A 17,315-nucleotide genomic window follows, 5' to 3' on the forward strand; every position below is an offset into this window, starting at 1 on the left:
GCCACCAATCAGGTTCAAAAAATTGTGCCACCAATCACCAGGAAAATTGCAAATGGGAACATAATACAAGAGACAAGATGGCAGCTAGTCTCGTTGCTGCTTTACTAGTGTCCTTCCTCAACGTTGATAACAAATAAAAGCAAGGTAAGGAAACAAAAAGATTGCCATTTTTGTATAATTCCCATCAAGTTAATTAAGTGGCCAAAATGGTTTTGATTTTAAGGCCCCGTTTAGTTCCCAAAAATTTTCACATGCTACAGTAACTTCGAACGTTTGATCACTAATTAGGAGTATTAAATATGAATAACTGACAAGACCCATTCCATAACTCCCGAGTGACGAATTTAATGAACCTAATTATGCAATGATTAGACAATATCGCGCTACAGTAAATAACCTCTAATGATGGATTAATTAGGCTTAATAGATTCGCCTTGCGATTTCCTGTCCATCCGTGTAATTAGTTTTAGAATTAATCTATGTTTAATACTCGTAATTAGTATTGGAAAATGTGCCAAAAAATTTTGCCCAAAAAATTTTGCTAACTAAATGGAGCCTTTTGATTATTTGTCCATATTGTAAGGTTAGGGTCTTAACTAAAATGTTATTGATATTTAATTATTTATTCCAGAAAGCAAGATAGATTTGATCTCTACAAGGTAATGCTAGTTTCAATGGGCCATTTTATAATTTCTTTGCTTAGAAATTGAATTGTTTGTTCTTCTTGGGTTATGAATTTACCAATGTTACATCCTTATTCTCTCACTAGCATTGCTCATTGTTATGCACATGATTCTCCCTTGTGTTTAATGTTCTAGAAGTGTGTTCATTGCACGATTAAGTAACACTATTTTAATTTCTATATGAAGCTAGTCATGTCGGTATTTTTATGTCTGTACACTGTCAAAAAATTATTTTTTTTGTCGTTTCGCAAAAAGAATGTTGTCAATAGACTAAGTTTTATATGTTTTTTCATCAACATCTGAAACATACTAATAATCACTGAATCAAAAATACTGACAGAAGGAGATACTGAGAAATAGTGATGAGAAAATACTGAGAAATACTAACTACTGACGGAAAATACTGTGAAATACTAACAAAGAGCACCGTATCATAGAACCGCTTCAGTATCTCTCAGTATACGAGCTTTTAATTCAGTATAAACCTTCAGTAATAATTAGTACAGTCCTTCAATATAGCTAAGTATTATGGGTTGACCAAGTTATTGTTTTCATGGATAGACAGAATGTAGTAGTTCAGTATTTTTCATCTCAGTATCTCTCATACATGTGAACATTTGGTATTCAGTTTCTATCACTCTCTCAATACATGTGAGCACAAACACCCACCATCTGACCAACACCGGATCTGAACAAGGGAGGCACCGTTTGGTGAAGGCTGTCGTCGATGCTCGATGGAGTAAAGGACTAGAGGGGGTGATTATGTGTCTCAGTACATGATACGGTTGAGCCAACTCATTTAATTGTTTGAGTGTTGCGGTGCCCCTAAATAGAAGAGAGATTGTTTGCATACATGCATAAAAAAACAACAAAAGATGATGTCATCCATGTGCATGCAAATCCAAAACTAAAAAAACTATAAGTATTAAACCGAGTATCAAAATTAAATTTAAGTTTCACCTTTATTTTTCTTATAATAAGATCTTCAAAACAAGACCACACTTATCTATATTTAGATGACTTTTTTTCTAAAAAAATTATAATAACAAATATTAATTTCGGATTCAGCGAACAAATAATTTAACAACACAAAAATATTTATTTCTATGAACAAAAAAAACATAACGAACAAATAATAATGTACAACGAAAAAAATATTACACATCGCGAACATTTGATTGTATAGAATAAATAATATAAAAAATGTCTTTAATATAAAAAATGAACAAATAATTTATCATTGCAAACAAAAATAAATACATCATTGTAGAAAATTATTTTTGTATGTATATATACATGAGCTAAACAAAGTAGCATATAAAAATAAGAAAAAGAAGAAATAAAAATAGTAAAATAAGAAGTAAAAGAAAAAATAAAAATAATAGAGCGAACAATGGAAAAAACTAATTGGAATAAACAATAAAAAAGAATCACCAACAGAAAAAGCATCGAGTGGTTATAGTCCAAAAATTATATTATATTATGAAATCTATATAAAGGAATAGAATAAATAAAAATAGAAGTATAACTAGAACAATCTGTATATGATTTAAGAAGAAATCAAAGTATAAAGTAAACTGCTAGAAAAGAAAAGAAATAGAAAAAAGCTATCACAACACAACACAGGAAGGAAGGAAGGTACACAACAACGAGAGAAGAAGAAAAAAAAAGGAAGGAAACAAGGGTAGAAAGGTAAAAGAAAAGAACCTACCTTACAGGGAAGAAGAAACAAAATACAAAAATACGAATGCATTTTGGACAGTGTAGCCTAGTTAGTGTATAGAGATACTTAGTCTAGCATATTATAAAATTGACATCAATAGTAAAAATATGTCCACTTAGGCCAGTCTCATGGGAAGTTTCATCTTACGGTTTCTAAGAGTGCCACATCAGTTTTGGAGTTTTGGTTTGCGAGATGAAACCCTTTCTCTCAGTGCACAGTTTCATCTCACAATTTCATAAACAAACATAATTATTAAATTGCTGCATGGTGTGGTGTTCAAATATTAATGTGGCGTACAAATATGTAGCAACTTGGCCTCTATGCCTCCGTCTATGCAAGTCGTCTCTTCGTCTCTGCAAGCACGTGCTTCTGTGAACTATCCTTCCAGGTCTCCATGCCGGACACAAAATTAACCTTGCGCAAGCCAAACGAGTTACGGATGGCAGTAAATCAAGCGCAAACTTGCCAAATCGATCTCCTGAAGCCTGAATCGATTTTTTTTCCCCCATGTCAACCTAATCAAGGACTCAGGCACCGGATCTGCGTCTCACAAATTAAGCCCACGCCGCCTGCACCGCAAAATTAACACTGCGAAATGAGTTCGCTGCGCCCAAATCAAGATTATCCCATCGAAATTGAACCCATTTATGCTGGATCGAGCGCGCAGGGCGTGGTTTGGGAGATGAACTGAATGAAAGAAAGAGAAGATAGTAACAGAGTCGATGCAAGAGAGAACCACTGCGTCTGCGAAATTAATATAATCCACGGTCTTCCGGCAATGGATAAAGGGCTATCGTGCGAGTGATATTTATTAGGGATGGATCTAAACATCCGAATTCTTAGAACAAATTTGATATTTTAAAATAGATATGTTTAAAATTTTATGCTAATCTTTTTTTATATTATCAAGCATATTATTACACATAAGAATAAAAAATTTTATAAATTTTTTTATGTATTATTTGCTCCCTACAATTAAAAAGGTGAAAAAAGATTCGTATCCGTATCCGATCCGTATTCGAATTTTTATATCTATTATTTGAGAATATATATAATAAATTTGAGGTTTAGTTTTTATGAATCTTTACAAGATCAATGTTAAATACAAGGCTATGAATTTACATAGTAAATTTTATATCTTATTTGTCCATAATCGAAGAAAAATGACCAAAAATCTGAGATTCGAATAGACATCCGAATCCATCTGATATATATAGCCTCCTCGTCGTGGGCAAACGCGCGGGCCGAGAGAACAAGCCCATCTAAGTAAACACGCAAAGCCCATATTCGATTCGATGGTCCCACAAGTGGCTTGGAGTTCAGAGGAGGTGGGGCCCAGCGACAGTGAGGTGCGGGACTCTCGTCTTCCTCCTGTAGCCACTAGCCACAGGGAGGGAGCGCCTCGGATCCGCCGAGCCCACCAGCCTCCCGCCCATGCGGCCGCCGGCGATGCTCCGCCGGGCCGCGGCGGCACTCGCGCTCGCGCTCGGGCTCCTCGCCGCCGCGCCGGCCTCCGCATTCTACCTCCCCGGCGTCGCGCCCAACGACTTCCACAAGGTCCCGCTCCCTTCTCCTCCCCCTCACCTCCTAGTGCTTCTCTACGTTCCTTCCGCGCCGGGTCTCGACGGCCGGATCCAGCGTGCCGCGTTGGTTTCGGCTGCCTGTTTCCTTTCGGGATCTAGGCTTCCTCTGCTGGCTGTTACTTCTGTGGAGTGGAGAGTAGGCTAGTCTCACGAATTGCATTTGGCTAGGTCCCTTGTTTCAAATCTCTTAGCTGAGGCAAAAACGTTGAGTATCCTTTCAACGTTAATAGCACTGAAACTGAACCCTGCTGTGAGTACTCTATAATGTATGTACCCACTTGTATTCAAAATGCCTGGTCTGTCCAATTGATACCAGATTGTGAAGTCACATGCTTCATTCATTGTACATGATGCTTATGGTTTCAATTTAGCAGCTTCAGGTGGTGTTTTCTTCAACTTAAAGACTTTGTACCCCCGAACCTTTTTTGTTTCTGTTTCTGTTTCTGCTGTTCAACAACTATAAGAGATAAGTGTGTCACGGTCATTTATATGTCCATGCATGCACTCTAGCTAAATCTACTTCTACTTCAGATGAATTATTTGACGATCCAGAATTTTTGAAACCTCAAATATTGAGCATGTATGTGCTACATATGGAAGCAAGTATCAAATGGTGTGTTAAGATCTTTTGAGTTATGGGGCAAAAAATAATCTATCCCTGTTATAACCAGATCTTTACATTCACCTCTTGATTTGTAGCCTTTGCCTGGGATATGTATTGCATGTTTGCTCTGACCCGTACATACATAATTGTCTGCAGAAAGATCCACTTTTGGTGAAGGTGAACAAGCTGACATCCACAAAGACACAACTTCCCTACTCCTATTACTCTCTTCCTTTCTGCAAGCCGGACACGATAGTTGACAGCGCAGAGAATCTTGGAGAAGTTCTTCGCGGTGATCGCATTGAGAACTCCCCTTATGTGGTTAGTACACGTTTCGTGTTTGACATGTATTCACATTCACTTTTATAATTTGTAATGTACCAAATCAATGAGTGTCGTTTATTGTTTTTTGGGGGGGCTGTAGTTTGAGATGAGGGAACCCAAGATGTGCCAGATTGTCTGCAGAGCATCAATTGATGATAAACAAGCAAAGGAGCTCAAAGAAAAGATAGGTGATGAATATCGGGTGAACATGTATGTATTTTATATGTGACACTGTAATGTGTTTTATATGTGAAACTGTAATTTTGATTGCATGATAAAAATGCTGGAGTTACATGACGCAAATGTCTTCACAGGATTCTTGACAACCTCCCGCTAGTTGTTCCTATCGCATGGCAGGATAGGGATGCTGTTGTTTATCAGGGTGGATATCATGTTGGTGTCAAGGGCCAGTATGCTGGTGTAAGTTTATGTGCTCAGCTGATTGTTTTAGTTTCAACAGTCAGTAGGTCTCTCTAATTTTTTTCGAGTGGGTGCAGTTACCTTATTTGAAAATATATATGTTATAGAGCAAGGAAGAGAAGGTCTTTATCCACAACCACTTGACATTTTTAGTTAAATACCACAAGGATGAAACTACAGAACTCTCTAGGATTGTTGGATTTGAGGTCAAACCATTCAGGTTTGTTTTAAATTATTCTTGCCATATTTTATTTGTTTGACATCTGTAACGTGCTGACCCTATTTTGTTCACCCCCTTGTGTATTTTTCTTATACTTCTGGTGCCAGCATCAACCATCAGTTTGAAGGCCAATGGAATGATAAAAACACTCGTTTGATCACGTGTGATCCTCATGCCAGCAAGCTTGTGACAAACTCAGATACTCCTCAGGAGGTTGAAGCTGGAAAGGAAATCATATTTACCTATGATGTAGGCTTTGAGGTAATGTTTCTTACGGCTTTTCTTCTTCTCTTTTATAGTATAACTTCATTCATTAATAGTTAATAATACATTCTAATGTTGAGTCCATTTTTAACATTCTCTGATTTGCCTGACATTTCTTTACAGGAGAGTGATGTCAAGTGGGCTTCTCGCTGGGACACCTACCTGTTAATGACAGATGATCAAATTCACTGGTTTTCCATTGTGAACTCTCTCATGATCGTACTCTTCTTATCTGGGATGGTGGCCATGATTATGCTCCGCACTCTGTATAGAGATATCTCCAGGTACAACCAGCTTGAAACTGAAGAAGAAGCCCAGGAGGAGACAGGATGGAAGCTTGTTCATGGAGATGTGTTCCGCCCTCCTGTAAACTCCGACTTACTCTGTGTCTGCGTTGGGACTGGTGTTCAGTTCTTTGGTATGCTGCTAGTAACCATGATTTTCGCTGTTCTGGGATTCCTTTCGCCATCAAACCGAGGAGGGCTGATGACTGCCATGCTGCTCACTTGGGTCCTGATGGGATTGTTTGCTGGGTATGCTTCTTCACGCTTCTATAAGATGTTTAAAGGATCAGAGTGGAAGAGTATCACCCTAAAGACTGCTTTCCTGTTCCCCGGTATTGCTTTCGGTATTTTCTTCATCCTGAATGCTCTTATATGGGGGGAGAAGTCGTCTGGTGCTGTTCCTTTCACCACGATGTTTGCCTTGGTTCTCCTTTGGTTTGGTATCTCTGTTCCTCTTGTATTTGTTGGTAGCTATCTGGGCTTCAAGCAACCTGCCATTGAGGCTCCAGTGAAGACTAACAAGATCCCAAGACAGGTCCCTGAGCAGGCTTGGTACATGAACCCTGCCTTCACCATTCTTATTGGTGGCATTCTTCCATTTGGGGCAGTCTTCATTGAGCTCTTCTTCATCCTCACGTCAATTTGGCTTCACCAGTTCTACTACATCTTTGGCTTCCTTTTCCTGGTGTTCATTATCCTCATCATCACCTGTGCTGAGATTACGATCGTGCTGTGCTATTTCCAACTGTGCAGTGAGGACTATAACTGGTGGTGGAGGTCCTATCTCACCTCGGGATCATCTGCAATCTACCTCTTCCTGTATGCCGGGTTCTACTTCTTCACAAAGCTGCAGATCACCAAACTGGTGTCAGGCATACTGTACTTTGGCTACATGCTTCTGGCCTCGTTTGCGTTCTGTGTGCTCACCGGTACAATCGGGTTCTGCGCCTGCTTCTGGTTCACGAGATTGATATACTCATCTGTGAAGATCGACTAGGTTTGCTGACATGAGACTGCAGAGAGTTTGCTGTGCGGTTATCATGAAAACTGTATTTTAGGTGTTAACAGCATAAACAATTTATGTCCACTGTGGTTCAGAGATGAAGATGACATACATCGTCACTATGGAGTTATGTAAGGACGGGAGTATAGGACACTACTGTCAGTTTCATATGGAGCATTTTTTTCCCTTGTATTATTACAAACTACTGTATAAATTTATACTCATTCATAAGCATCTGTAATCTCTTTCTACCTCTGCATGACTCCTCGTTTGCGTGGTTCACGGAACACATGGTCCTGGTTGCCACTCAGAAGATCAATTGTTCTGAAATTATGATAAGAACATTGCTCTTTTTAGAAGAATGTGTTCCGTTTGGTCATTTCTCCTGAGCTAGAGATGCTTAGTGGTATTGTTTAAGAAACTGAGGCATGTTTGATACATAGCCAGTTGATGTAACGATCCTGATATAGAGGTAATGTATGCTAATAGTTTTGTCTTTCCAAACAAAGCCAGGCAGTGAGAGTTGAACTTAGCAAGCGGCGGACCACGATGCTGAAAAGGTCCCTGTTGATGTCGTGCTTGGTTTCATCAAGAAATTTTTGCGTTCAGAACTCTTGTCCATCTCCTCATAATAATCCTCCCAAATTGCTTCAGACTAGCTTTTCGTTACTACATATATGCAGAGATGGTTGGTTGATCTCCGCGATCTGAATGCTACATTGCCGGGTGTACCTGCCCGAGCCGCCGTGCGTGGCGAACCGGTCGACCATCCCGCGGAGGATGGCGCGCGGGCAGGCTGCGCAGCGCGAGGCACCGGGCGCGCCGTCGTCGACCGCGCCAGCACGCGTGGCAGTAGCCGGTGCGGGCGGACCTCCAGGTTGCCGCCGGCGCCCACACTTCCGCCACCGCCTTTGCCAAGTTCTCGAGGCACTCCGGCGTCGTGGTTCTCCGCCACCGCCACCGTTCGATCACGGCGTCGGCCTGGCCGCGGCAATACTCGAACAGAGGGTGGTAGTCGTTGCAGTTACCGTCCAGAGAGGGTGGACGGTAAACGAAATACCGTCCACCCACGGGGTGCCGAACAACCCTCAGATCAGACGTTCACGGCTGCGATCAACGCGCTCCAGGACAGCTTGACCCTTTCCACGCCCCTCTGGCTCTGGGCGCTCAAGCGCCGTTGCCCACCACGATCCACGGCGCGGCGCCCTCTCCGGTGAGCCGCTGCTCCGCCCAAAAAGGCAGAGCAGCAGCCGGCTGCGCCAGGCCGGGCGATTTCTGTGTAATGGACATAAGGGTTGTAACAGTTCATAGCTCTAATAACCTCTTCACAATCCAAATTAATTCTTATACACTTTTAGCTTAAAATTGTACTCCCTCTGTTCTGTTCTCTACTGATAGTCATATTTCACCTTGACACAATGAACAACAAAAAACAATCTTGCTTATCATCTAATTAATGCAACACAAGATTTTTTGCTAGTCCTCCAATGTCTTTGCTAAAATCTTCTCATTGCTGGTGCTATTTATTGCCATGGCCGTTATCAATATTAAATAGGACTACTATCATTTGTGAATATTTGAGTTTTAAAAATAGGACTATGAAAAGATTAGAGTCCAATTTTTTTAAACTCTCAGATAATCTAAATTGAATTTTAAAACTCTCTACCGCCGGTGACCGGTGAGCCTATGCAAGGGCCGGCCGGATATTCATATACGACCAAAAATCGCAACAGATCGTGAAATGACTTGATTTTCGACGCCAGCTCCAGATCATATCACAAAATGAACTGCTAAGGGTCTTTATATTAGCTTAAAACTATGCCCTTCATTCGCTGCCAGATCATAGCAAGCGCAAATTTCAAATCCTGTCATGACAGCTCACAAACATGTAAACCTCGCAGCCATAAATCACAGGAGCACATGACAACAAATCCCCCCCCCCCCCCCCCCCCAGCTAACATGCATATATGCTTGCTTATTCAATCATTACTACGGTAGTTATCACAACCAGGTCACTTGGATAGCGTTTATGTTTGCTTACATAGGAACTGACAGAGGTGTCCTGCTCAGACATTACCCAAGGAAAGAAAAAAGAAAGATAAAACAGTAATAGAACAGTAGATAAACGAGGGATTTTACTTAATAATAAGCAAAATGGCCTCATTCATATGCGATTGGACAGGGAACTTAGAGAGGCTTGCACAAAAACTGCAGCTCTCCTTAAGGCTAGCCACTAAGGAATCATCATATGATGCAAAGAGAAGGTGAGAAACAGTTGGTAAGGAGGGGGGAAGGAGAAACAATTGAAGAAACTAAACTTCCATCCATGGTTGGCAAAGATCTATCCTAGTGTACATGATTGCTTGACCAAAAGTGCATGAAGCCATCTTCACCAATGTCTTAGTTTTCAGCACCAACATCCCTGTATGTGCAGCCCCCAACATTTTGATCAGGAAGCATATGGATGATATTTCGAGTGCAGCCCAACCGCATCGATCAAGAGTCCCTATGACAAACCACTCTGCTTAATTTCGACTGGCTTTGCAGAAATAGACGGATCAACCCCAGATGCTTTCTCAGACGAAGGGCTTACGGTCTTGGACTCACCAAGCCGCACAGCCTGAGCAAAACTCTTGGTGATATGCCCCACAAGGTCAGTAGGCACAGTCAAGGGCTTCTTGGGTTCAACAGCAATAGAAGTGGATATATGTTGCTGATGCAGCCGTGCCTTATTTTCCTGCAGCACTTTCTCACGCTCCTCATAAAAGTCAAAATCATCAAGGATTGACGCACCATCATCATGGTTCTTAAAGATCTTCAGCATCTCCAGTCCTTGCTCTAGTTTCACCTACAATAGGCTCAAACAAGCACAGGTGTCACTAAATAGGCAATGCATTAATGTAGTCAAATTTCAGTATGAAAGTAAAATGAAAAACAATGGCACAGAACATTAACAGCTGAAATGGAAGCATGAATGACACATCCTAGCTAGTAGTCTAGTACGCGATATGTATCTCATGAAAAAAGGAGAGCTATGTACAACAAGAATAAAAATGCAAATTAAGCAAATGGAGAGAGAGAGAGAGAGATCCAAGTACCTCCTGTGTGTCTCGGCTATTCGTTACAGGTTTATTGTCATTGTTTTCAAGAATTATATGGCGGAAGAGATTATTGGGGACATCCTTCACTATGTGCCACTTAACAGGAAACTGACCAGTCCACTTATCTTGCTGCCAGTAATCCACACTCTTCTCAAAGTCCACTGGACCGATCATCTCAGCAACACCACAGAATTGTGCACTAGCATTCACCTGTATATTTTTGTACCAATTTTTCATTGTTAGCCCAAAATAACAAGATGGGAAGTAAAAAAAGACTGACTGTCTCAAACATAACAATAAGTAAGATGATGCTTTAGTTACCGAAAACAACAGAAAAATGGGGCAGTGCTCTTCCTTCTCCTTAGCTTCACAATAAGCTGAGTCCAGTTTCTTGTTTCCATTTGTGGTGCTAGCCCAAACACCATATTTGACACTCTTGTGCACATTATCTTCACTGTACGACTTTATGATGAAAAATCTGGCATTTGTGTACTCTGTAACAAAGTCAGGCCTATTGTACAACTCACGACCAACTCCTGTAGAAGGCTTCTCATCCTTACTGTCACCCTCTGGTTGCTTCTTAGGCTTAGTAGCGCGCGGACCCCGACTCTGCTCATTGAGAAAGTCGACCGGGCCATAGTAGCTGCAAATAAGGGCATTACCCCTTCCTCTTCTGCGCCCTTTCTCGATGTAGATGGAACTTCTACCATTAACGCCAAAGCCAGGGAAGGATCCCCCACAATTACTGGCCTGTGGGAACATCCCACCATGAGAGAAACCCCGTCCGTAGGAGTCAGCTGGGGATCCGAAACCGTAAAAGGGCTTCTGGTGAGATGATGGCTGAAATCGAGGGAACCAAATAAATATCAGAAGGCAGATCTAAAAGCAAGCAAATTCAATCATGCAGAGAAATACATTCCTGTCGAAATTGATTTTCCAGTCTTTCTGAACATATCATAAGCATCACCATAAAAACAACAACTTGGAATTCCAGGTAATTGTGAGTAACCCCCAAAGCAGTGACAGGTGGATGCAGGCAAGAGCAGAATTTGAGTTGCAGCTGGTGACTACAATCAAGTCTGAGTTTAAAAATCAACTACAGACATAAAACAATGAATATGAAAAGGCACTAACTGGTATATACTGAAGGGTAGGTTTTACATTGTTCTTCGTGGATTTAGTGAAGCTAAGATTTGTTTCTGAAGTGAAAAGCTAACCCCAAGGTTCCCATGAGAGATAGTAAATTGTGCAAAAAGCTGTATCCATGAATTTCTAAAGTCATATTCGAGGGAAGATAAACATACGGTGAGCAATGTGGAGACAATACCATTCCTGAAGCCATTGGAAAGTTGCTTTGGCCAAAGGCTCCTGAAACACCACCAGCAGGTTGAGGTGAAGCTGCAGGTGATGGAAATGAGCCAGTTCCTTCTGAAGATCTGAACCATTCTGAAAGATATAATCAAAGGGCACAAAGTTAAGGTCTCACCTAGAACACAAGACCTAAATCAACTGAACAAAGCACAAAGTTAGATAATAACCAGGTCTTGAGCCAAAAAGGAAGCTGTTCGGACTCAGAGTATGAGTATCAGCAATAAAACCTCCTTGTGTTGGGTCAATCGGCATCATTGTCTCACCCTGTGATATTGGAGTAGGAGAGCTTAAATATGGCATGCCAGGTGGTACTGACTGCTGGTAGTAAGGAGCCGAGAAGGAGAACTGCTGAGGGGAGTAGAGCTGACCATCTCCACTAACAGCAGTCGGTACAGGTGTTGTAATAGGAGAATAATGAGCATATGGGTCATATCCATAGCCACCATGGAACATCAATGAAGGGTCCTCATTGTACACAACCTTCAAGAAAAAACAAATTTAGAGAAGTGCTCTTTGGAAAAATTTTAACAAAGGATTTTTTTTCTACTTACTGTTGGACCCACTTCCAATCCTTCGACACTCATGTAAGGAGGATATGTGTCCCATTCTTGTGGAGAGTTTTCATATCCTGAGCCTGCTCATAGAGGGTTAACTATGTTATGAATCCAACAAACATCCATCAATTGCGATGAGAGCTGCAAACTCTACAATATTGAATAAAACAAAATAAGTGATTCAAACGAGTCCACCGCAAAAACAGGTTTACATATTCTATTAATGTATTCCTGACAAACATAGGCAGTTTCATAGACAAAGACATCAAGAGCACCTCCTAGTACATATCAAACTTTTGATTTATGTCTCCCTAGGTTATTATTTCAAACTATACAGGGCAATGCATAAGCCCATGCTCTGTAACAAAGAATGGAGACATTACGCAAAGTGTGAAGAGAGGCCTATAAGCAAGCTGACCTTGGTAATAGAATGGCTGCGCCTGAGAAGCATAAAAGTTGTGTGGATATGCAGTATTATGGTCCCCATCTATGTTGGACGTGCCAGCTTGGGTTTGGCCTTCACATGGTATATTGATAACATTTGAATCAACTGAAATTGGGGGCAAAGTTGCTTTCTCATCCTTACTGGGAACAGGCTGAGATAGAAGGTTGACACAGTCAGCAAACAATGTAAACAAAACGTAAAAGCAATGTATTAAAAATCTCTTAAATGGTAATAAAGTAATTACCTGCTCTTTAGGCTTCTCAGTGAGACCAATCTTTTGTTCGACATCAGCTATTGGCTCCTGCTTGTCCATGGAGCCTGAACCAACAAGGTTCAGCAAGTGAGGATATCCAATGCTAAGCAGAGTAAATTATATTGCTGCTACCTAGATACCCTTGCTCTGGCCCTACCAATTTCAAATAAAAAAATCTCTATGCCACAGATCTATATGAAGTAAGACTAATCTCTACTTATTTAAGTAGCAAAAAAAAGGATAATTGCTTCCACAGCATATTTGCATCCAGATACCATGTGATCCTACACGCAATGCACACTGCATTTAATTTCTAAGCAGACACGTTGATCGTAGACAAAAGCATGCACAAGAAGTTGCAATCACCGGCAGGCAAAATTCCCATGCTTTGTTGCACATAGTACTTGGCAGTTTAACCTACATGGTTATGACTTTGAAGTTAAGGCTGTGTTTAGTTCCAACGCAAAAAAATTTTGCAATGGAATCTTGCTAATTTGAAGTACTAAATGAAGTCTATTTACAAATTTTTTTGCACAGATGGGTTGTAAATCGCGAGACGAATCTAATGATGCTAATTAATCCATGATTAATCTATAATTAGCGGATGAGTACTGTAGCATCACTGTTGCAAATCATGAATTAAGTAGGCTCATTAGATTTGTCTCGCGATTTACAGCCCATCCATGCAAAAAAGTTTGTAAATAACTTCATTTAGTACTCCATACATGTGTCAAAACATTTGATATGACGTTTTTTTTTGCGTTTACGGGTTTATGAGTAAAGATCTAAACAAGGCCTAAGATGCATACACACAAATCCTATGATCAGTCAAAACAAGACCAGATCACAACTAAGTCCTCTCCAGAAAAATCTAGCCTCATGACTGTGATGGACATCCTGCCGCAACCCTCCGCACCAACCATTAACATGACGTACACTCCTGGTCCTGGCATATGCCTAATTGCTTGTAAAGCCCGTTCAGACATCTACAATCACGTCCGACCCACCCGAATTGACTGTGCATCGCTACGAAAAGCAATAGACGTGACACTTTGCACACCGTACACAACCAGTTAAACGTGACATTGATAGATACGCGCACCCAAAGCGTACGAACCTGTAAAAGTCCCGTTGCTCCTAACAAAAAGGACTCGCAATGCGTGAAGCGGAAGCTTGGGCGATTCCGCCGGGCCTTGGCTGCTGGAATCAGGAGTGCACACCATGTCAAGCAAGACGCCCGGTCGACTCAATTGCAGACTCGTGATTCCAAGACCAATTTATTCCGTGACTCGAAACCACAACATTGGCAACGCCTGAACCCGAATTCGCACAAGATCTTACGCACGCACAGTGACACGGTGGGGCAAATCGGCGACAAACCGGATGGATCGAATCGAAGAAGAAGGAGTTTGGATTTGGAAGGTGATCCAATCAAACCATAACAATAAGATGGTGCGAGAAACGGACAAGCGATCAAAGCGAGCTACAGCTCCCGTACATACCGGCAATAACAAGGAAGGAGCCGATCGGTCGGGGCTGGGAGGGATCTCCGCTCCGCTCCAGGGAGGGCGCGCCTATACTGCGATAGGAGGGGGAGGAGGAGCGGTGGAAGGACGCCCGGATCGGCGCGGAGGCCGGCGGATCTAGCGACCGGATCGGGATCCCACACCTGTCTGTGGCTCGTGATCTGATGAGAGGAGAGGGGATAGATAGAGGGAGGCGTCCAGAGGCGACGGGACCTTTTTTCTCTCCATTGCGCGGTTTTTTTAATTCCTAGTTATTATTTATATATAGGTGGCGTTTGGATTTGGATTTTGGAGAGAGAGAGAGCATTTATTTGCAATACAAAAACTCAGCTTCACCTTATCATTCCATATAACGTACATCCCACAATAAACCAAAGATTATTCTTGCATTTTTTTTTTCTAATTTTCTTTTCACTGCACTAGTCCAAGTATAACCATGAATGAATCAACAAAACGTTTAACAAATTCGGAACTAGCACATGTATGATCTCAAATTTGGAACTAGCACATGTACGATCTTAGCTGGAATATATATATATGCATACGAAATCACAGAAATGTAAAATAAAATTTGATTCTTGATTATTATCTATAGATAGATTTTCTTTCCCGAAACAGCATTATTTATAAATAGGTCGGTCTAGGATTTTGAAAAGAGAGACATGATAAAGCATTTATAATGAACCCCATGTTCAACATATCTGGTCCGTATTCATGCCTAATGAGTAAACCAAAATTTGTTCTTTTTATCTCGTGCACATGCTACTGTCAAGGCGTAAACACATGAACCATAATTCACAAATCACGGTGCTATAGTACCGAGTACGAGAGTGCATTTGGAACTAGTGTGGATTTGCCGTCCAAAACCAATACCCGCAAGATCTGAAATCACGTGGTGAGTGTTAAGTAACATCATTTTTTTCCTTGAACAGCTATTAAGTTGGATCACGATTCGGACGTCGAATGAATGAATTTACTAGTAAATTAATAATCGCCAAGTCTAAGAGCATCTCCAAGAGTTTGCCATATTTTACTTGGCATATCTTATGTTTTGTCTACTTCTAATAAAATATGCCAAGTAAAAAAAGAGCTTATCTCCAACAGTTTGGCATAATTCACTTGCCAAATCCAGATCTAATTTAGAGCATCTCCAAGAGTTTGCTAAAATTAACTTGGCAAAATTGGTGATTTGGCAACTTGCTAAAATATATGCCAAGATAAAAACAAGACTATCTCCAAGAGTTTGCCATTTAGACTTGGTAAAATTAAAAAACAGGCCCACATATGCTCAGCTACTGGGTCCGGATCAACTACTGCCGCTTCACATCCCGTCGTCGTTCCGTCGCGCGCCGTTCCTCCCGTTGCCCCGTCGCCTGATTAGCCGCCGCCGGACTCCAGCCGCCCTGCGCCAGCGCGGAGGGCACGGACAGAACGCAGATGCCTGGAAGGAATCGCGTTGGGGAAGGGGGGAAAATCAATCTGCGTTGCGATTCATGAGCGAATCAAGAACATCGATCGGTGGGCGCGTACCTGAGATCACGTTGCTGAGGTTGAAGCAGCTCCGGGAGAAGGAGGCTCCCTTGTCGCGACGGAGGAGGTGCTGCGCCTCCATGCTCGTGGCATCCTCGCCGCCGTCATTGCCGGAGCGAGGAGGGGCTCGTCGAGAGGGCTCCCCTGCCCTACCATTGTTTGCCGGCGTGCACGCCTTGCTGGAGACGGCAAGATCAGGTTCCCATAGGGCAGATACAATTTTTCCTTCGAATCTAGAAGAACACAGCAACAGATTGAAGAGGAGAGTCCGGCTACGACGTTTGCCCCCTGTAGATTTTGCATGCAGGGGGCGGAAGGAGGAGCAGGAGACATACCTGAACTCTAGCAGAGAAGGAGAAGGAGACCGACGGGCGCACGCGCGGGAGAAGGAGGGCGACGGGCCTTCGCGCACGGGAGAAGGAGGGCGACGGGCCTTCGCGGGCGCGGGAGAAGGAGGGCGACGGGCCTTCGCGCGCGCTGTTCCGTCGCAGAGATGCCGATGCCAAGTTGCCGAGAGCGCGTATATTTGCACGCGGAGGGGGTGAGATTTGCCAAGTTTCTAAATTTGCCAAGGTGGATGCTAAAATGTTGGAGGCTTTTTTTTTTTGATTTGCCAAAAAAAGATGGATGCTAAGTAGAGATGGCAAACTCTTGGAGATGCTCTTACATCAGGAACCCTGAGAGAAACAAAATTATATTTATGCCCTTCCACCTCTTGAAAACTTAAATCAGGAACCCTTCTCTGTTATTTTTTTTTCACCCTCCCACCTGACTAGAAACCACGATGTCAACCGCGCGCCGCGCGCGTATATATTTACGCGCTGGAGGCTGGTTTTTCCCAAGTTGCCAAAAAATGCCAAGTATTTTGTCAAACTGTTGGAGGAGTATTTTTAACGTTTTTGCCAAAAATCAATGATGCCAACTCAATTTGCCAAACTGCTGGAGATGCTCTAATAGAAGTAAGATGTTAGCCGGGCAAGTAGTGTACAATCATGCAAGTCAAGTCAAGATCCATCCAAGATGAAAGCCACGCTAGATGCACTTAGTTTCGAGTAACCTTATCTTTCCGCCCCTTGATCTAGGTATAGATCGCATCTGTTACTACGATTCACGAACCCAAGGATAGCCAGTAGTGAAGCTGACCACGCCGCCTGTATTTCCCGTTCGTTGGATCAGGCACGTGGATGATCCAGATCATGCATCGGAATTTTACATAAATATTCTGATATTTAGTAGAAATCAACCTGCAGTACAGAAGAGTTCATATATTTTATTCACAAACTCATTCGAGCTTCATTTAAATCAACCCGCAATCAAAGATCCACTCTCGGTATTATTATTTTTTTGGAAAACCTCATAGATTTTTCTAAAATCAACCCCGGGTTCATCTTTGGTACCAGTATTTCACAAAAATAACCTCAAATTTC

The 17,315-nt window shown here is 41.9% G+C and overlaps 2 protein-coding genes and 1 long non-coding RNA gene across 4 annotated transcripts; 1 reads left to right on the plus strand and 2 right to left on the minus strand.

The window, feature by feature from the left end:
• Window positions 1-3,748: 3,748 nt before the first annotated feature.
• Window positions 3,749-7,367, plus strand: LOC120677358 (transmembrane 9 superfamily member 9-like). Its single transcript, XM_039958508.1, has 7 exons — window positions 3,749-3,963; window positions 4,750-4,914; window positions 5,018-5,127; window positions 5,232-5,337; window positions 5,445-5,557; window positions 5,665-5,818; window positions 5,945-7,367. Exons 1-7 carry the CDS (start codon window positions 3,841-3,843, stop codon window positions 7,100-7,102), a joined length of 1,929 nt encoding a protein of 642 aa, XP_039814442.1. The 5' UTR covers window positions 3,749-3,840; the 3' UTR covers window positions 7,103-7,367.
• Window positions 7,368-9,057: 1,690 nt separating this feature from the next.
• Window positions 9,058-14,602, minus strand: LOC120677360 (YTH domain-containing protein ECT2-like). 2 transcript variants are annotated; one of them, XM_039958509.1, is made up of 10 exons: window positions 14,335-14,591; window positions 13,950-14,032; window positions 12,824-12,897; window positions 12,553-12,730; window positions 12,132-12,214; window positions 11,748-12,060; window positions 11,537-11,655; window positions 10,531-11,049; window positions 10,207-10,419; window positions 9,080-9,956 (listed from the first exon to the last, which is right to left on the minus strand). In XM_039958509.1, exons 3-10 carry the CDS (start codon window positions 12,890-12,892, stop codon window positions 9,615-9,617), a joined length of 1,836 nt encoding a protein of 611 aa, XP_039814443.1. In that variant the 5' UTR covers window positions 12,893-12,897; window positions 13,950-14,032; window positions 14,335-14,591; the 3' UTR covers window positions 9,080-9,614. The 2 variants fall into 2 exon arrangements, with proteins under 2 accessions (XP_039814444.1, XP_039814443.1); XM_039958510.1 differs by lacking the exon at window positions 13,950-14,032 and having other exon boundaries at window positions 9,058-9,956; window positions 14,335-14,602.
• Window positions 14,603-15,477: 875 nt separating this feature from the next.
• On the minus strand, window positions 15,478-16,548 carry LOC120677385. The gene is made up of 2 exons (XR_005676301.1): window positions 15,889-16,548; window positions 15,478-15,799 (listed from the first exon to the last, which is right to left on the minus strand). It is a non-coding gene; the product is annotated as an uncharacterized LOC120677385 (long non-coding RNA).
• Window positions 16,549-17,315: the final 767 nt, after the last annotated feature.

The sequence above is a fragment of the Panicum virgatum genome, chromosome 6N (assembly GCF_016808335.1).
Source record: "Panicum virgatum strain AP13 chromosome 6N, P.virgatum_v5, whole genome shotgun sequence".
NCBI lineage: Eukaryota > Viridiplantae > Streptophyta > Magnoliopsida > Poales > Poaceae > Panicum > Panicum virgatum.